Genomic DNA, 21,118 nt, shown 5'->3' with positions numbered 1-21,118 from the left:
GAATTAATTTGGCCTCTAAAGTTGATTCTGATGTTTTTAGCACACTATCTGTTAGTGCTTTGGAAATATTTAAAAAGCTTCTAGAGTTGAATTTTAGAAAATTTTGAGTTTGGGGGGAAGGGGAATTTCAAAAACATCTCCCATGACATAACTTGTTTTCTAAAGTCGATTCTGATGTTTGTAGCGTTCTATGTCTTAGTGCTTTAGAAATATTTAAAAAAGCTTCTAAGGTAGAATTTTGGAAAATTGTGAGTATGGGGCAAAGGGGGATTTCAAAAACTTCTTCGCATGACATAAATTGTCCTCTAAAGTCGATTCTGATGTTTGTAGCCCTCTATGTCTTAGCGCTTTAGAAATGTTTAAAAAAGTCTCTGAAGTAGAATTTTGGAAAATTTTGAGTATGGGACAAAGGGGGATTTCAAAAACATATTCCCATGACATAAATTGTCCTCTAAAGTCAATTCTGATGTTTGTAGCCCTCTCTGTCTTAGTGCTATAGAAATATTTAAAAAAGCTTCTAAAGTAGAATTTTGGAAAATTTTGAGTTTGGGGGGAAGGGGGATTTCAAGAACCTCTTCCCATAACATAATTTGTCCTCTAAAGTTGATTCTGATGTTTGTAAGGGCTCTATGCCTTAGCGCATTAGAAATATTTAAAAAAGCTTCTAAAGTAGAATTTTAGAAAATTTTGAGTTTGGGGTGAAGGGGGATTTCAACAAAATTTTGAGTTTGGGGGGAAGGGGGAATTATTTTAGAATTAATTTGGCCTCTAAATTCGATTCTGATGTATTTAGCGCGCTATCTGTTAGTGATTGGGAAATATTTAAAAAGCTTCTAGAGTAGAATTTTCGAAAATTTTGAGTTTGGGGGGAAGGGGAATTTCAAAAACATCTCCCCATGATATAACTTGTCCTCTAAAGTCGATTCTGATGTTTGTAGCGCTCTATGTCTTAGCGCTTTAGAAATATTTAAAAAAGCTTCTAAAGTAGAATTTTGGAAAATTTTGAGTTCGGGGGGAAGGGGGATTTCAAAAACATCTTCACATGACATAACTTGTCCTCTAAAGTCGATTCTGATGTTTGTAGCGCTTTAGAAATATTAAAAAAAGTTTCTAAAGTAAAACTTTTTAAAGTGTTGAGCTTGGGGGGGAAGGGGGATGTTAAAAACATCTTCCCTTTATATGATTTGTCCTCTAAAGTTGATTCTAATTTTTATAACGCTCTTTCTTTTGGTACTTTATAAATATATAAAAAGCTTTCGCAGTAAAATTTTGGAAAATTTTGAGCTTGTAGGGAAGGGGATTTCAACGACATCTTTCCATGACATAATTTGTCCTCTGAAGTCAATTCTGATATTTGTAGCGCTCTATCTATTAGTGCTTTAGAAATATTTAAAAAGCTTCTTCAGTAGAATTTTAGACATTTTTGAGTTTTGGGGAGGGGGGATTTCAAAAACATCTTCTCATGACGTTACTTGTCTTCTAAAGTCAATTCTGGTGTTTGTAGCCCTCTTATCAATTAGTTTTGTGCTTTAGAAATATTTAAAAAGCTTCTAAAGTAGAATTTTATAAAATTTTGAGTTTGGGGAGAAGGGGGATTTCAAAAACCTCTTCCCTTCATGAGCGCATGAACCTATCAAAATAAAAACATCTTCTCATAACATAATTTGTCCTCTAAAAACAATTTGGATTTTTTTACTGGTCTATCTCTTGTCAAATCTTTCCCTAATTAATAAAGTTTAAATGGCTTATCAACACAGAGTTGCCTTCTACCCCATGGCACCAGCATGCTACTGTTAAAGGGGTTATGATAAGCAAAGTTGTGACACCACAAACGGGTTCCATAAGCAGACGTAGGTTGTCAACTAGATAGTAAATAAGTTTAAAGGGAAATAGGAAATAGGATTTTGGAATATATTTTAATGAACAAGGTTAAAAGCTGAAGTTGTGTAAGGTAAGCAGTGATTTATAATTATGATAGTAATATAGGATGAAATGTGGGCTAAAACAACTAGTAATGTGCAGTAATTTATCATTATATAGAAGGGGGAGGAGTGGAGGTAGGTATTTCAAAGTACCTTCCCGTGACATACCTTAGCATGTAGATCCATCCCTGAAAGTTTCATTTTTCTAACCCAACCCCTTTCCAAGATAGCGAAAAGTAACTAAAGTAGAATTTTACCCATGTTGAACCCACATCTTGATTATTTGGCGTAAAAATGGACATACAGTCTACATCTGTTGTTGTTTGGGGTTTGACGCATTCGACCAATCAGTCATATGCATTTGTATCACTTGATTATTCTGTGCCTTCTGTAATCACTAGCTTGCTTGGGTGTCTAACTTGGGTAGCTTGCTTGGGTGTCTCAGTGTGTAATCACTAGCTTGCTTGAAAGAGCATTAATGAAGTTTTGTCTTTGTTTGAGACTGCCATTCAGCTCATCCAGATAGGGTTTCCATGTCAGTTTTTGGTCAAATTTAACTCCCAGAAAGCGTGCATGTTCTGCAACCACAATCCCATGTCCATTCAGTTTTACCAGTGGTTTGAAAGCATCCAGGTTATGCATTTTGTGGAAAAGCACACTAACTGACTTATGGCTTGAGAAGACCATATTATTACTTTTTGCCCAAATTGATAGCATATCTACAGCTTTTTGAGAGGCTTACTGTAAGCATAAAGGGTCTCTCCCCACAACTGAACAGCAATATCATCAGCATACAGAAACAGCTCTGCTCCAAGAACATTTTCCAGGCTTTTATCATGACAATAAACTGAGAAGAGAAATGGACTTAGAACAGCCCCTTGAGGGAGTCCAATGCCAAATGCTTTCCTCTTAAACTCTGAGGAGGCCTGAACCTCCCTACCCATCAAAAATTGGTGGATCAAATTTACCAGTAGGTCTGGTAAGCCCATTACAGATAGCTTTCTGATTAGTTGCCTTATATCTACTCTATCAAATGCTGATTCCATGTCTAAAAATATCACATGAGCTGCTTTTCCTTTTTAGAAGCTTTGTTTGATCAGATGCTCTAGTCTAACTAAGGCATCTGTGGTGCTCCTTCCAGGGAGAAATCCGAGCTGTTCAATTTGGATGTGGGGTTGATAATGGGGTTAAAATTCTTTGTTTTATTACCCTCTCAATTAGTTTTGTAACACAAGAGGTGAGTGATATGGGGTAGTTTGAATTAACCAGCTTAGGGTTTTTTCCTGCCTTGAGAAGTGGGATCGCTGTTGCCTTATTCCATTCAGATGGTATTGATGACTCTATGACAGATCTATTGAATAACTCTGTCAGTAGCTCAACAAATGTATCTGGCAAATTTTTCAATTGTGAATTCCATCAGGGCCAGTTGCACCAGGCTGGAGCTTTGAAATAGTGTTTTTAACTTCCTAAAAGCTGAAATGGGAAAAGGGAAGAGTACCATTCTTTAGACTGAGTTGATATGGTGTGTACAGCAATGGTGTATCTACATGCAAAAAATTTTCTAAGAAGAGATTAAGTTTCTCATTGGTTGAAAATTCTGTAGTCCTTCCCATCTGTATTTCTGCAGGGATGGGTGTTCTTCTTCTTTTTACCTGAAAAAAAACTGAAAATTTCTCCATAGCTCTTGAACAGGGGTGTTGTGGCCAAATTATTCTTCAATGAGCATTCTCCATCTATCTTGTGTCTCAGTCTTTAGTGTCTTTTTGAATTCTGCTGTCTTTTGCTTGAAAACTATTTTATTCTCAATTGAGGGGCATCTAGAGAAGTTATTTTTTTGCTTTTTTCTTCTCTAGGTAGGCTTTCTGGCATTTATTGTTCCATCCAGGAGTGGAATTTTGTCTCTTGGGATGAGGTTGTTTGTAACCAAATATTTTTTCTGAAGAAGCTATGATAGCTGAAGTAATCTTATTAGATAATGATTCCACTGACTCATCACTTATCTTAATTTCTGAAGCCTTTTGGTCTAAGTTGTGTTTCCAGGAGTTCGAGAGTTCGTCTTGGAATTTCCAGAATTTCACTGGTACCTTGACCTTACTGGCTTGATCTCTAGTGTTAATGTTAGAACCTTGTGGTTGGAATCACAGTCACAGGGTTTTTGAATTTCTACACTATTTATAATATCTGATGATGTGAAAGTGAGGTCAATGGTTGAGTACTTGCCTGTCTGAGGGTTCAGCTGTGTCTAAGTCTTTGGAGGTGACAAGGGACAACTTATTTATGGGTTCCAGGGTGTAATTGGTTAGAGGGGTTGCAATTGAATCTTCTGGTGATACAGTGTCCCACATTCTGGGGTGTAGGTTAAAGTCGCCACTAATTATTTTCACAGGGCCACATGCGTTCACAATCAGTTTGAATTGATTCAGGGATAAATTATTTGTCTTTGGGGCATAACAGTTAGCAATACTAATCCACTTATTGCTTCCCAGTAGTTTTGTGTCAATTACACCTACCTCCATTTCCCCTTGTGGACTGGGGTCATGTATTCTAAAAGCTAGGTCATTTTTCACAAGTGACAGTAGGCCACCACCTGTTTTGTGGACTCTGTTCCAACAGGCAATATTGTACCCCTTGAAATCATGGACAGTATTCTCCTGTTTTAAGAAAGTTTCTTGAAGTAGGAAAATAGCAGGAGTATGCCTGACTAAAATATTTTGGAGTTCTTTTCTTTTGGCTTGGTTGAATCCCTGGATATTTAGTTGGAACACTGAAAGGGAGCTAGTCATTTGTGTGTGAGGGGGTTAACCTGGATCTCTAGCTTATTACTACTACCTTCTGGGCTAGGTATAGCCTCCTTCCCTTTATGTTTTATTCCAGGAGCCCTTGAGCTGCTGGTTTGGGATGGGTTGTTACTGGTTGTAGGGCTTGATTCAACTCTGTTTAGGCAATGTTGGAGCAATTTTCAGCAATGTTGGACAGGCTAAGGACTGCATTTTGAAGATTAGCTGGTAGTATCTGAGAGACTAGTTTGCAAAGTGATGTTATTGTCTCAGCCAGATCAGAGATCTGCTTTGTAACACCTTCAAACATGGTTACATATCTTGTTCAGGTCCTCAACTGGATGGTGGTTAGGTGTCAAAGGAGGGAAGGAGTATTTATGGGCCATAGGGACATGTTTAGTTTGTGTTGGGAATCCCTTCTTCTGGACCTTGGCAGCAGTCCTCATGGGGATATTATTAGTGAAGGAATACGTTACAATTGCTTTCTTCTCCATGAATACTGGGCATTCTCTAGCATTAGCAGCATGGTTACCACTGCAGTCAGGGCACTTGAGTACCTAATCATGCTTAATTGTTTTGAATTGGGGGCATTCATTATGAGTGTTGTCCACTACATAATAGGCATCTTCTGCCTCTGCAGCAATTTGAAGTCATGTGGCCAAAACCTTGGCAATTGAAGCACTGTACTGCCTGGGGAATACACTGCTTAACTGTATACCTTGCACCCCAAACAGAGATTTTCAGAGGGAACTGAACATCCTCATTTAAGGTGCAAACCAGGGGGATAACTGAAGGGCTTGGGTTTTTAAAGGTCAATGCCACATGTTCTATTCTATTGTCAACTTGCACCTCCCTGACAAAGTCATCCAGGTGGGTGAACTCCTCAGATGGGAAGAATACAATTCCTTTTCTATTTCTGATTAAAGCAGGGTTGGAACTAGGACCAAGCACAAACTTTACTTTACAGCCATTTACTGTTATATCTGAAATTGAAGGTATAGCAGTAACCACTGATTGGTTTGCAACTATTATTATAATGGAGCCATCTGGTCCAAGTCTTTCTAACATTGAATCATAATGGCCCCTGCACTCATGATTATGGAGGTGTTCAAAAAGTTTTTTGGCAATGACTGTTCTACTACCTAATGTCAACAACCTAGTGGACTCATTTGGACCTCAAATACCTAAAGCCAAAATCCTAACACTAGAGTTATTTGGGTCAGGGATGACAGGACTACTAATTGTCCTGTCAGTCATCACAAATAAAAAAAAAAAACCCAATGGGTTAAAAATAATCAGGTAAAACAACAAAATAAAATCACAAAAGAAGTAAAATGTCAAATAAATAAAACAAATAAGCTACAAGAAGAGGGGGGGGAGCCTCAGTCAATAATAAATTAAGCAAGCAAAATAAATCAAAAGCAGGCTCAGCACTAAATTTCAAAGCAGGGTAAAAATGGGTTGCTAAGCACTCTCAGCACTTTAGTAGTTACAGTATGCAGGAATCTGGGAAAATTTGCACAAAGCACAATGACAGTCAAAGCAAGCCAAGGCCAAAAATGCACAACAAAACGAGTGTACAGGCGTCAGGGACCCCAAGGGCAGAGCCCCTTGTGATTTAATCAACAAACCGTGGCACAGAGCTATCCCTACTTGGGAAATAGCAATTTTAAATACATTTGGTTTATTTCAATTTTAATTCGTCTTTTCTTCCCGTCTATATCTGTCCCATAGCCTAAGTTTTGGGTAAATTTTTTGTTATTCATATTTACTTTATTCATATGAATAAAGTAAACATACCTCTTGATGCCTTTTTTATGCTCTTTCCAAATATAATAATCATTTTGTTGGAAATGAATTCTGCCCCCACCCCTATTGATACCAATTCAGGGTATATATTTGCACATTAAGGGGGGGATGTTTAAACTTACCTCTCATTTACATAAGCAATAAAATTAATCCCCATCCCCCTAATTTGCAAATATAGCCTATACCCTGAATTGGTATATATAGGGGTGGGGGTAAAATTCATTTCAAAATGATCATTATATTTGGAAAGAGAATAAAAGAGATATTGAGTGATAAGCCTATGTTTACTTTATTTGTAAGTCAATAATATGAATAACAAAAAATTACCAAGCTTGGTTTTCAGTCTCAGTGGATTCCATTAGAGGTTTGATGTAATGTAGCAAGAATTCTTGTGGGGTGAAAAAAACATGGGTAAAATTCTAGCTTAGCTACTAATTTGCTAACTTTGAAAGGGGTTAGGTTAGGAAAGTGAAACTTTCAGGGGTTGGTCTGCAGACTAAAGTATGTTCTGGGAAGGTATTTTGTAATACATACCTCCATTCCTTCTCCCTTTTGAGGGCAATGACTTTAATGACCTTTAAAAATCCTTATGTTACAAAAGTGAAACCTTGCAACATACATCTTCTGCATAAGTGAAGTAAAACAAAACGGTTTTCTGAAGTTTCAAAGATCTAGAAATGCATTTTCTATAATTAAGAAAAACCTCATTGATATGGTTTAAAACTGTACTCTAATAACAGGAATTGTATTTTCAGAATTGAAACTGGTACTAGTCTATTATATAAAACCTTATGGGAGAAGTGAATTTTGGTGAATGCAAATGAAATAAAAACAAAATTTTGATGAGAATATAATAGTTCAGAAACAAATTTGGGCTATATATTTGCACATTAGGGGTGGGGGTAAAGCATAGCATCTATTAAATGCACATCCTAAACCAACCTAACCAAACCTATTTAACCTAATAAAAAAAATTAAAATAGAATACTTTAGTAGCAAAATTATTAACACTACAACTTAGAAATATGCTCCCAGAACACAGAAATGTCCTAAAGAATCACATTAAAATGAATTCAGCATTCTGTCCTTACTGCAGCTTGCTGCATGTTTTCTACTAAATATGAATGTAAATGATGATGGGATAAACCTTGGTGCTGTTTGTTCCTTCATTTTGGGGAACCCCACATTCTCTCTACTTTTTGGGTAGAGGCACCAGTTTCTGGGTCAACAAAATTATTTTTGTGGTTCACTTTCAAATGAGTGAAACCTGCTTGTTCCAGCTCAGTTGTGTTGTAGCCCTTTCAACAATCTGAAATGATTCCTGGTAAATTTTATGCAGTTCATATTATTGACTTACTAATAAAGTAAACATACCACTTGATGCCTTTTTTATGTTCTTTCCAAGTATAATAATTATTTTTGCTGCAAATGAATTTTACCCCACCCTTGTATATATATATATATACCAATTCAGGATATATTTTTGTACATTAGGGGGGGGGGGTAAATTTATTTATGATGCAAATGAGAGGAAAGTTTAAACTTTACCCTCACCCCTAATGTTCAAATAAATACCCTGAATGGGTATATATAGGGGTGGGTGTGAAATTCTTTTGTGGCAAAAATGATTATTATATTTGAAAAGAGCATAAAAAAAGGCATCAAGTGGTATGTTTACTTTTATTTGTAAGTCAATAATATGAACTGCAAGACATTTACCTGATTCTTTAACATCCGTAGTGAGACACTGTTCTAATACTAGTCAAAGCAAACTAACTGGTGTCATCAAGAATTGCATTAATAATGAACTAGGCCAAGAATTGCTTTATAATGAACTTTTCCTTCTGTTTGGGATAGAATATAGAATTATATTTTCATTGTATTTTATTGTCAGCAAACTTCACTTCTCAGGTGTATATTATATAATAGACAAGTATCCTAAAACTATAGAAAAAGAAATTGATAACTGAAAATTAAGGTAAAAGGTTTTTTTTTTTTTTTTAATTTCTATAGGCACAGACTGTCAAGTAGGCAAATTTCCAAGACTTGGCAATCAGAAGAGGGTTAGCATAGAAGCTTTTCAATACTTTCTCAGAATATGTTTTTGGCCCTGGAATCAATACTGAAAGTTTCATTTTCCTAACCTAACCCCCTTTCCAAGATAGCAAAAAGTAGCTAAACTAGAATTTTACCAAACACCTGTATGCAATTAAGCAAAATTATGTAAAACTCAAACCCTCACATCTTTTTACCTAATAGGAATTGAGAAGAATTGTATGTATATATCAATGAATAGTTAAAAATCTAAGCTATGCATCAATATGTTTATTATTTAAATTATTTAAGATCAGACACTTGAAACTTTTAGTTTATTGATTTACCCTGAAGGACCTCTTTAGAAATACTAGTTATCATATTTTGATGTAAATATGCTTTAAGTGTTTCAATTTTATTCAAATATTAACAGAAAGCTGATTGTCTATTCTGATTCTAAAAATGCAACTTTTACTGCTTGATATTTATGCTATAAATCACAAATACTAAATATAATTTTTTCATTTCAATTGCCTGTCAAAACATAGACCACATTCTGAATTTACAATGACAAGCTATTGGTGAAAATTTCACCAAGAAGGTGGGGATCTCGTTACTATGCTCACATTGTATCATGCTCCAGCAAAATAGGGGTCAAAAACCCATCTCTATTTTTCCAGAATGCTATAAAAAGCCATCTTTCCCTAAAAGAGGTCTCTTACCAATATAATGGGTCTTAGAGCCAGAATTGTTAAAAATTGACAATATTCTTTAACTTACATAGGGAGAAGGTGAACACCTTGCTCAATCCCTTTTTTATGCTCTTCCCAAATAAATGCAACCAGTATTGCATTTGTATCATTGCTATTAGTTCATTACTATATATCATTACTATTAGTTGGGTTAGGTGAATGAAACCACTGAATGTATTCTGAACCTTAATGATCTCCTGAGAAGACATTTTGATACACCTACCTCTTCTCGTTGTCACTCCAGAGAACCCTAATCCATGTTGAAGTTTAAGAATCTTTGTGTCATAAAATTGAAAGCTTTCAAAATAAATGTTCTACTCAAATGAGGCACAAGTAAAGTGTTTTTAGACTTATAACTTTGCTTAATCCGTATTTGTAAGATTTTATAGATCAGTAAATCCCTTTCTTAAATACAAGGAGAAACTCTTGATGTGACTTAAAATTCTGCTGAAATGACAAGAATTGCATTTTGAAAAATTAAAGCCAATGAAACAGTAATTTAAAATTGAGGTAAAATATTTTTTGTCAGAATTCATATTGGTGTAAACCTGTTATGGGTGCAATCTTTTAAGCCCTGGAAATTGGGAAAGGGTTTATCTTCCAGGGTGTATTTTTGGCTCTAGATTCACTCCTGAAAGATTTATTTGCCTAACTCAACTACTTTTGAAAATAGCAAGAAGCTCATCAACTAGAATTTTAACAAAGTTTTTTATTCAATATCCTTTCTGACTTTTAGTCGGTGTCCTGTCCAGGCAGATTTTATCAACTGTGAATTTTTGAATCTGCATCATAAATTATGGAACCCTGAGTGTCATTCAAGCATAGTATTTTAGTGGATTCCAGATTCAACAAAATCAGGTTGAACACAAGTTAGAAACAGCGTTTTTATTCTAGCAGAGACTTTTTGGATATACCAATTGATAACACTATAAATTCTATTTTTAGCTCTGAAAGTGATGTCTTGATCTTGTAATATTCCTTACTTACTTGCCATGCTTTGCTTGTATTTTGTGTATGTGTGCTGTTATGTATTGCTTGTGCTTTTGCTTATGCTTGCTGTTATGTATTGCTTGTGCTTTGCTTATGCTTGTATTATTTCAGGTTTTGTGACATGGGTTTTTGAAGTATATGCTTGCAGAGACACATCGTTACATGGTGTCAGAGTAGAAGATGGATACCACCGTCCCATATCCTGAGCTGAACTGGGAATCGGACAATCTAAAAGAGGCTTGGACTAGATTCAAAAGTCATGCTAATCTAATGTTTGATGGACCCTTGAGCAGAAAAAGTGAGAAAATCAAGTGTGCATATCTGCTAATTTGGCTTGGTGAAAAAGGACGAGATGTGTTCAGCACTTGGATGCTAGCAGCTGATGAAAAAGACAAAATTTGTGTATACCTTGCCAAATTTGATGACTACTTTAATCCACAATCAAACCCCATATTCTCCCAATATACATTCCACAAACGTGACCAAAGGGAAGGCGAAACTATTGAACAATATGCAACTGAACTGAAAATCTTAGTGCGAGACTGCTCATATGGAGCTACGATTGTTGACGAAATGGTCCGTGATCGCCTCATCTTCGGAACATCATCCCAGAAGATTTGTGAAAGACTACTGCAATCGGGATCCAAATTGGCTCTCTCAGATGCTATCAAAGTAGCAAGATCCTACACAGAAACCCAGGTACAACTTAAGACAATGTCAGCAGAATCAACTAGTCATGGAAAACAAGAAGTTGATATCATCAAGAAGAATCAAAATAGACTGTGGAAACCCAATCGTGACCGAATTGAAAACCGTGAATGTTACTTCTGTGGCGGAGACTATTCACAGAATCACCAGTGCCCTGCAAAAGGGAAGATCTGCAGTAACTGCAAAAAACCCAACCATTTTGCACGTGTCTACCGTGGTAGCAAAAAGACTGTGAACATCATCAGTTCTGAAGCTCAACAAACTGACGAACTATTCATCCATCAACTAATGATGGATAAAGCTGATGACCAGCCATATGCTAAACTAAGAATCGCCAACCAGTTCAGTGTGAAAATCAAGATTGACATAGGGGCACAAGCTAGTAACATTACCAGACAGACGGTGGAAAGACTGAATCCAGAACCTGCAATCCACCCTAAAACCACATTTTAACAGGCTTTTGCGGTCAGACTATTCCCGTCCTGGGGACATGTAAGATCGACTGTGCCTACAAATCAAATGATAGTCAACCCATAGAGTTTTTTGTAGTGCAGTCAGCCCCTACTCCTATCCTTGGCTTCAGTGCGAGTTGTAAGCTGAACCTGATAAAGCTGATACTTAGTCTTCAATCTGGACAGCTCAGCACCGATAAGATACTCACCGAATTTTCCGACCTATTTGAAGGAGTTGGGAAACTGGAAGGTGAATGTAAAATAATCCTCAAGGAAGGTGCACAGCCATCCATTCAACCCACGAGATGAATCCCCTTGAGTCTCCAGTCCAAATTCAAGGAAGAACTAGATCGTATGGAAAACCTAGGAGTCATCGAGGAGGTGACCCATCCAACTGATTGGGTGAACTCAGCTGTGGTTGTTGAGAAACCAGATGGAACCTTGAGAGTCTGTATAGATCCTCACGATCTCAACAAAGCCATAAAGAGACCCCACCATCCTATTCCAACTTTTGAGGAAGCTGTGCAAAAGCATGTAGGCGCTAAGTACTTCTCCAAGCTAGATGCCCGAACAGGATATTGGAACTTATGTCTTGATGACGAATCTTCCGAACTGACTACATTCTCAACTCCATATGGGCGATACAAATTTAGACGTATGCCCTTTGGACTCAAGTCTGCACAAGATGATTTCCAACGCCACATGGAAGAGGCATTCAGCAACCTCAAGAGATTCTCAGTAATCTCGGATGACATGATCATCTCTGGTGTATCTGAAGAGGACCATGACAGAAATCTTCAAAAAACCCTTTTAAGAGCTATAGAAAAGGGAGTCAAGCTTAACAAAGATAAGTGCATCTTCAAATCAGTTTCGATACCTTACTTTGGACGCATCATTTCCGAAAACGGAATCCATCCAGATCCCGAGAAAATCCGAGCAATAGAGAAAATGCCATCACCCAAATCCCAGGAAGAACTACCAACAACCCTTGGGATGCTAATCGAACTCTCACTCTCTATCTAAAATGTGTCAAGCCTAAATGACCCTCTTAGGACCTTAGATAAGCAGAAGCACTGCAACTGTATGAATTAACACAACGACGCACTCAGAAAAATTCAAGCAATGATCATAACAACTCTTTTGCTCATCAATCCGACAAAAATCAAATAGATATCCAAGTTGAAGCTTCCAAATCAGGACTTGGTGCTGTCCTGCCTCAAGAGAATAAAATTGTTTCATTTGCATCGAAATCGCTGAATGAAACAGAGCAGAGATACTCGCAAATCGAAAAGAAGCTGTATGCCATTGTTTTTGGATGTCGCCATTTTCATCAGTATCTCTATGGGCGTCACTTCCAAGTCATCAGTGACCATAAACCCCTGGAAACAATCCTCAATCGGCCGATCAATAAGTCGTCGCCAAGACTTCAAAGAATGCTGTTACATCTACAACCCTATGATTTCAGTATAACATATCGACCAGGCACCAAAATACCGATCCCAGATACCCTCTCCCGGCTCCACTTAGAAACTGAGGAACCATTGCTTCACAGAGAAATTGAATACTATGTACACTCTGTTATGAAACTACTACCAATCAGTCAAGAAAAGCTATCTGAGTTGAAACAAGAAATGCTCAGAAATCCACAGCTGAGGGTTCTGAGGAAAATGGTAGAAGAAGGTTGGCCCAAAAAAAGATCAATGGTTCCGTCATCTATAGCTGAATTCTGGACAGTAAAAAGTAATCTCAGTGTTGTTGATGACATCATCATGAAAGATGACTGTCTTGTCATCCCAGACAGCATGCAAATTGCTGTAATGCAAAGCATCCATGCTTCACATCTTGGTATTGAGAAGACAAAACACACAGCCAGATCAGTCATTTTCTGGCCAAATATGAGACAGACAATAGAAAATTTTGTCAATAAGTGTGATGCATGCTGCAATTATTCTAAAGCAAATGCAAGAAAACCTTTGCTTCATCACAATATTCCCAGCTACCCATGGGAGCATGTTGGCATTGATCTGTTTTACATATCCGGAAGATAATCTCTGATCATAGTGGATTATTACAGTTGATTTTTTTAATCTGTTGAGCTGGGAATAAATAAATAAACGAAACACATAATACAGAATCTAAAATATTACATATCTAGATTCGGGATACCCTTGATGATTACATCTGATAATTGCCCACAATTCACTTCAGAAACGTTCAAGGATTTCATGAGACAGTGGGGAATACAACACAACATCTCTAGCCCGAACCATCCTCAGTCCAACGGACTCACTGAGAAAACAGTTGGTATTGCTAAGGCCATGATCATGAAAACACAGAAATCGAAAACTGACCTCGAGCTAGCTCTCCTCGAGTACCGCAACACACCAGTCGATGGTTATAGCTTCCCCAGCCCAACTGCTAATGAGTAGAAACTTGAGATCCCTAGTGCCCTGCACCATTGAGCACTTATCTCCAAAAGTCGTACCTATGCAGGAATTCATGTCCGCAAGGAATAAAGAAAGGGAAAGACAGAGATGCTACTATGATCAACATACCAAAAGCCTTAATCCACTGCAGATAGGCCAACAAGTTCGAGTACGGTCCAACGATCAAACCTGGCAACCTGCAACAGTCCTCCGAGAAGCAGATGCGCCACGATCGTATGTAGTACAGACGAAAGCAAACAGACAATACCGCCGGAATGGAAAGCACTTGAAAGTCGTGACTACAGATGAGAAGAGTTCTGATTCTGATTCAAACACTGGCAGCTCGTCAGTACACGATTCAAGGCATCACTCTCCGGACTTACCCCAAACAGAGGACGTGCACTTTCGCCAAGCCAGCATGCCAGAATTCCCGGTCGCCGTTGGCCAGGAAAACACTGTGGTCTCCCTGCCTTCCGCGGCCAAAGTCGACAACAGTCTCAGAAGTTCTGTAACTACCAGGAGTGGTCGACAAGTCAAGCCACCGTCAAGAATAAACCTATGATTGACAAGCCCTTCCGAAAAGAAGGGAGATGTAATATTCCTTACTTACTTGCCATGCGTTGCTTGTATTTTGTGTATATGTGCTGTTATGTATTGCTTGTGCTTTGCTTATGCTTGCTGTTATGTATTGCTTGTGCTTTGCTTATGCTTGTATTATTTCAGGTTTTGTGACCTGGGTTTTTGAAGTATATGCTTGAAGAGACAAATCGTTACAATCTGAAAAAATATGCCATTAGACTTTTCTTTTAATGATATGTCCAAATATCATAACTTCTGCTGGTGAAATTGCATCTTGACATCCCTAATTGGGCCAATTATAGCCATAGGCTATATGCAGTGTTTTTTTTTCAAATTGGCTGGATTTGGCATTATAGACCAACTTCTGATCAGAAATAAGGACAAAAGACTAAAATGAGCAAACTTTTTGTCAGCTAACTAAACACATCAAATATTGCTAGCTAAAACAAAAACACATCATTCAAATTGCATTTTAATACTCTGAAAATGTGAATTGTTACCAATACAAATTCCATTTTGAGCCCTTGAAGTGACATCTTGATCTGAAAGAGTATACTATCAAATTATCTGTTTAGTGCTTTTTCCAAATATAGTAGTTGTTCCTGCTGAAACTTTTAGTAATTACTGGTGTTGAAATTGTATTCCAGTCGCCCTAATTTGGTATTATAAAAAGTTTTTTTTTTTATTGGGTTTATTTGGCATTATAAACCAACTGTTCATGATAAATAGGCACAAAATATAATACCAAACACATACTATCAGAAAACTTGTTGTCAGCTACATTAAACATTGAATGGAGAATCTAATGTTGTGTTTGTTTTTTATCTTTTTAATACAACAGCAGCAATTAATAGGTTTGGAAAGCAAATTGAATAGACAATCTTAAGGTAATTTTTTTATACCCAATTATGCCCTGTTCTATTCTTTTTTCAATTTTTTGGTAAATAAAATAAAATGTATGTCTGTCTGTGTGTCCTGTATGTCTTAGTAGATGTTCATCCAATTGCCATGAAACTTTAAGAAGTTGTTGATTACATTCTTACAAAGGTTTTAGGTATAATATATCCCCCCTCCCTACCATTCAAGGCTCTCTAAATATTTCAAATACTTTTTTCACTGACTGAAGTTAGAGATCCCTGAACACAAAAGTTCACATTTTCTGGATGTTAATTATCTAACAATGCCTGATGGTTTAGTTAGTAACCTTCAATAATTTTTTACATATATCTAAATTTAAAAATACAAATGCTATTTTACAAGTGGGGAGAATTTTCTGTGAAGGATGGGTTATCTGTAGGGGAATTTTTCAAAGACCTTTCAATTTTAAAATACATTTGTTATTAATGTATGGGAGAAATTTCTGTAGGGGGAAATTTATCATGAATTTCTTTTCTTTTGAGATTACAGCAGCATTTGATGGATAAGCTAGCTTGCTAGCTAGTGGGTAAACATACTAAACATGTATTTTAAGACTTTCTGAATACACAAATTGCTACCACTACAAATTCCATTTTAAGCCCTTAAAGTGACACCTTGATCAGAAAAAAATACTGTCAAATATGGCCCTAGACTATATTCAATTTTTGCCACTGGGGGGGGGGTTTTGATGGCAGTGATTAATCATATTAAAGAAAAAAACTTTGGTGGTAGATTTTTTTCTAAGTTCTATTGAACATGAGGAGCTGTGTGTCACTGACCCTTTGAAACCTATTTTAGAGCTGAAATTTGGATATACAATAGTAGCAACTAGTACAGGGGTTGACAGTCATTTTTGGCTGTCTGAGCCAAAATAGTATTTGTAAGAAAGTCTGAGGGCATTCAAACTAAGGCTTTTAAATTAATCCAACCATCAACAAATTCACCAAAATAGATTTACATACCCTTCTCAGCAATCATGTTGCAACAGTCCCATCTAAATAAGCTAGATTACAATAATAATAATAAAAGAGCAATGCCATTCAATCCCCATTCAATACTTGTTCCAAAATTGGTCTGGTAAAACCTTAAAAGTTTTTCACAGAATACATGTTTTTAAGGAAAGTTCTAGGACTGATCTTATTTCTTTCACGCTATTCATTTGAAAATCAAAGTTCATTCTGCTCTGATCTTTTGTTTAAGGAAAGTGAAAAACATACCATCAAAGTCCTCTGCTCAATTTCTATTGGGTGTCAAAATTAGGTTTAAATACCTTTGGTTAGGGCTATTTGTGTCTTAAGATCTAAGCACTATGATTAAGCAAAGGAAAAAAAAAATAATGAGCAGAGTAACAGAAAATCTGTTAAGTAAGATCTTCAGAAAATAAAAATCATCCTAATTAATTATATGTAGTCTAGGGCTAGATCTGGGCATTATAAGGGGGGATTGGGACAGAATTGTCATGGTAGGCATTGAAAATTGTTTATTTGAATAGAGCATTGAATGACAAACCAAATATTACCTATGTTTTATTATAGCTGGTTTAGAAGGGGAATCTTAAAACAAGATTAACCTCCTCCTTCCTACTATATCAGCTTTTAATAACTACCATAGCTTAATGATACCCAGTTTGGAGAGACTATAAGTTTCCTATCAAATACTGTGGACTCTGTCTCCAATTGATACTCCAGCTTAGAAGTTTTTCTTAACATTTGGGAGTTACAAAAACTTTAAATTCAGGTTACCATAGACCTGATTGGCTCAAAACAAGCAGATGCAAAACCTCTGTGATTCTGGATGGGAGATATGACAAAAATTCAATAGTTCTTTTCTGTCGAGTTGAGTTTTGCAGTTGTTGGATTATGGGTGTTGAGTTGTGAGGGTACCCTAATAAAAAGTTAAAAGGAGTAGTTTTCTTTATTAACTGTCAGCACCAAGACTTCATTTTTAAATGGTATTTAATTGGAATATATCTTAAATCTGCTATTACATCCCCATTTTAATTTCATTCTTGTTCTTTTCTGTTCAATAGGGGATAAACTAAGCATAAAAATGAACTTATTAGATTCCAATTTGGAGGTATATATAGAACTCTGAAATAAGATGGAGTAAATCATGCAAAGTTATATTGCATATCTCTTTTGGTTATAGGTATGATACTATATTTTCTATATTGGTTGTGTTTAGAAACATCAAATTCCTATTATGTGCATAAAAAAGCTTCAGAGTATATATGTTTAATAATGCTCAGTATGATATTTCGAGTAATGTATTTTTTGTTCAGTAGTATCTTTTGTAAAATCTAAAGTTTTACTATTTGTCTATATGTTTTTAGGGTATTGACATCAGTCATAGGTATGACAGAAAAGTTATCAGGAGGGAACCAAAATCCCAGGATGTTTTTTGACACTTGTAAAGGTAAAGCAATGGTCTTTCTTTATAAAGAATAATATGCATTGGTGCCACACTTGGGACAAAGGCAAATATATCTTTGAAAATAACAGTCCTAGCATCATTGCTTCAGGGAAGTCTAACCAGGATTGGTACACCCAGTAAGGTGAAAAAATTCAATTCTTTTGAGTGAAATGAAAGTAGTCAAAAACAAGCTCTCAATGTTTAAAAAAGGTTGCACACAAAATAATCTATGTAGTATTTACTAATAATTTTAAAATCATGAACTTCCTAAACTCTGGTAAAGATGAAACCTCAGTTTCTCACCAAAGAGGGGTTTATCAAATACCATATGACTGTGGCAACTGCTATGTTGGTAGAACCCATCAAAATTTAGAAAAATGTCTACAGAAGCACAAAGACAATATAACTAAAGCTTTATTCTAATAGTAATAGTATTTCTTTTGATTCTGCTTAAAGCAGTCATATTTTTGATAACCCTAGTCATAAAATACTTTTTGAAGAAACTTCCCTTATTAGCAATAATTCAGTCATAAAACAGGCTGTTCAAGAAGCAATTGAAATAAGACTCAAACTAAACAATAATAACATATTTTTAAATAGGGATTTGGGGGAGTACTCACTAAATGCCTTATTCACAAATTTAACTATCTAACGATTTAACAAATTATATTGCAAAACCAATAAATAATACCATTTCAGCTGTTATGGAAAGGCCTTTGAGGCTAGCTGCCAAAAAGGCAAGATTAACATTGAAAGCTTGTGTTTAATTACTTTTATTTCACATTTAAAGTTTGCATTCCACTGTCATATAGAAAAAAAAATTCCTGACTGTTCTACTTGTATTTTGTTGTTTATGATGGAAAGGCAGTGTGGTCTTTGTTGCTATTTATAATTGTAGTTTAACCCTTTCCCTTCCCTTTGAAAAGACAAATATTATATCTGCCAAGCTTTTCTTTGTGAGCTCGGAATAACTTAATAAAAAAAAATTTTCATTAAAAACCAATATTATAGGATTGTTGTTTTGGATTGCGATTTTGTGTTGTTTATGCTTTATCTCCATTGAAATTTTGTAGTTTTTGGGAAGAGAGCCAAAGAGAAAATATTTTTTGCTTCTGTGCCTTCCAGAAAGTGGAAAGACTCTGATTTTTAGTCAACTAGTCCAAAAGAAACCATTGTTTACTGTAACATCAGTCAAAGAAAATATTGGTGACCTCGTCCTTGAAGAACAGAAACGCCTTGATATTGTTGATACACCTGAGTATATCAGATTCTGTAAAAAAAATTTGACGCTCATAAAAAATCAGCCATTTCAATCGTTTCTGTTGTTCATTCGAGAACCTATTCAGAGAAACTGAAAGATATTGCAGAATATTTGTATGAAGTTTTAACCAATGACCATATTTCAGAAGCGTGCCCTCCGATACTAGTTTTCTGTAATAAATCAGACATGATATCCATAAGAACAGAGGTTATAAAGAAAGCTATCGAAACAGAGATGAATTATCTGCAGCAACTGTTGAGTAGGCAGAAACTGTTGAGCTACTCAGATTTTAGTAATAACAGGACAAAATTAAGGAAAATCGGCAGTGAATTCTCTTTCTGATTTACCGAGAATCAAGGTAGAATTTGTACAGGGTTTTGCAATCGATCAATATATCAACATCACAATCAAGTTGAGGCTCTAAGCCGGGTTAAGCACTTTGGTGTACACTTGAGAAGATATGTGATCCCCTTCCTGCACTGGTATCCGGGATCATTGCTTTTCCTGAGGCGAAAATAATTTCAATGATTTAAAGAACATGAAATTGGAACTCGGAATGTTACGACGTTAAAAAATGAACATTTCGACATTTTGACTGAAGAATTTAGACGATTTGAACTGGACTTGGAGTTTCAGAAACTCATATGCCAGGGGTAGGAAGCTTGAAATTAGGTGATATAGAATTTGTTTCCTCAGGCAGGAAGGATGGGGTAGATAGCCAGGGAGTAGGGCTCATGATGAATAAGGAAGCTACCAAGTCTTGTTTAGGCTGGGAAGGTATTAATAATAGAATACTAAGTGCTCATTTTACGACTAAAAACTTCATGGTATCAATTATAGTAGTATTTGCACCCCTAGAACCGACTGACGGAGATACTAGCGACTTAGATGAATTTTACTTACTGTTAAAGGAGCAAATAGAAAGGATCCAAGGTAGAAGTATGATACTTTAACTTGGAGATTTTAATGCCCAGGTCGGTAGAAATAGGGATAGATGGTATCCTAGCCTAGGTTTATTAGGTTTTCGAAAAGAAAACAGTAATGGATACAGACTTTTGCAATTTTGTAGGTATAACAATCTAGTTATAACCAATGCGGTGTATGGTCATAAAATGGCTCATAAGTTAACAGGGTATTCACGTGATGGTAAGACAGCAAACCTTATTGATTATGTTATAGTAATCCGAAGACTGGCAGGATCAATACAAAATACTAGGGTATATAGGAGTGCTGTTATTGATGTTAAAAGTAAAGATCACCATCTACTAGTGTCAAGGGTTATTTTAAAGCTTAAATATCGGAAGGGTAAATACCTCCCGGGAAGTTATGATGCTGGTAGACTCCAGGATGAAAATTTGAGAGAAACTTTCCAGGAACAGTTGAATACTAAACTTGAGAGTTTAAAATTTGATAATGTGGTAGATGGTTGGAATAATTTTGGAAAAATAATTTGTGAAGTTGCTGAATTAGGGAAGAAAGCTAGAACTGTAGCTAAGAATATAAGTGAAAAAGCTTTATGTTTAATAGAAACGAGAAAGGACTTGTACAAGAATTATCTGAGTGATAGATCATATGAAAACAAAAGGAATGTAAGGAAAGTGGAGAAAGCATTAAAATATGAGCTAAGGAGGTGTGAAATGGAGGCCATGGATAAAATTGCCGAGGATCTGGAAGATGCAGCTAGAAGTCATAATAGTAAAATATTGAACTAGCGTGTTAATAAATTGAGAGGGAGTAGTAAAGATAGGAATGGGGCCACAATTAGTGATAAGGAAAGAACTATAGAGACTTGGGCCGAACATTTTGAGAATTTGCTTAACCGAGATGAGTTGCAGGAAAAGATATAAAGGAAAATGAAAAATTTTGTGATACCTTGGATGTGAAGGAATTTTTGTTTTTTTGAGGAAGAATTAGCGACAGTACTAAAAGGATTAAAAAATAATAAGGCTCCAGGTGCTGATAGGGTGGTAAATGAGTTTATGAAATACGGCGGCTCTGAGGTTAGAAATAAGTTACTGAAGATTATGAATATGATTTTTGAAAAAGGGGAAGTACCTAACGATTTTAAGAAAACCTTA

At 36.1% G+C, this 21,118-nt stretch overlaps 1 protein-coding gene across 10 annotated transcripts in view; it reads left to right on the top strand.

Moving 5' to 3' along the window:
- The window catches only part of LOC148940742 (uncharacterized), a 57,615-nt gene that overhangs the window by 29,583 nt on the left and 6,914 nt on the right, over positions 1 to 21,118 (top strand). For 5 of the 10 annotated variants that reach the window (XR_016143362.1, XR_016143364.1, XM_089105229.1 and 2 more), the window contains exon 2: positions 17,700 to 17,782. Coding sequence is in view for 7 of the 10 variants with exons in the window: in XM_089105229.1 (XP_088961355.1) it covers positions 17,700 to 17,782 (83 nt within the window). In the remaining 3 variants the exon portion in view is untranslated. Of the gene's footprint in view, positions 1 to 9,874; positions 10,264 to 14,541; positions 15,337 to 17,699; positions 17,783 to 21,118 lie in introns of those variants that run through there. The other 5 variants (XR_016143363.1, XM_089105230.1, XM_089105234.1 and 2 more) reach the window with 4 other exon arrangements.

The sequence above is a fragment of the Artemia sp. Qi Xiang Cuo genome, chromosome 19 (genome assembly GCF_049724085.1).
Source record: "Artemia sp. Qi Xiang Cuo chromosome 19, ASM4972408v1, whole genome shotgun sequence".
Classification (NCBI taxonomy): Eukaryota; Metazoa; Arthropoda; class Branchiopoda; order Anostraca; family Artemiidae; genus Artemia; species Artemia sp. Qi Xiang Cuo.
The sequence above is the reverse complement of the archived record's forward strand: the minus strand, read 5'-3'. Positions and strand labels throughout refer to the sequence as shown.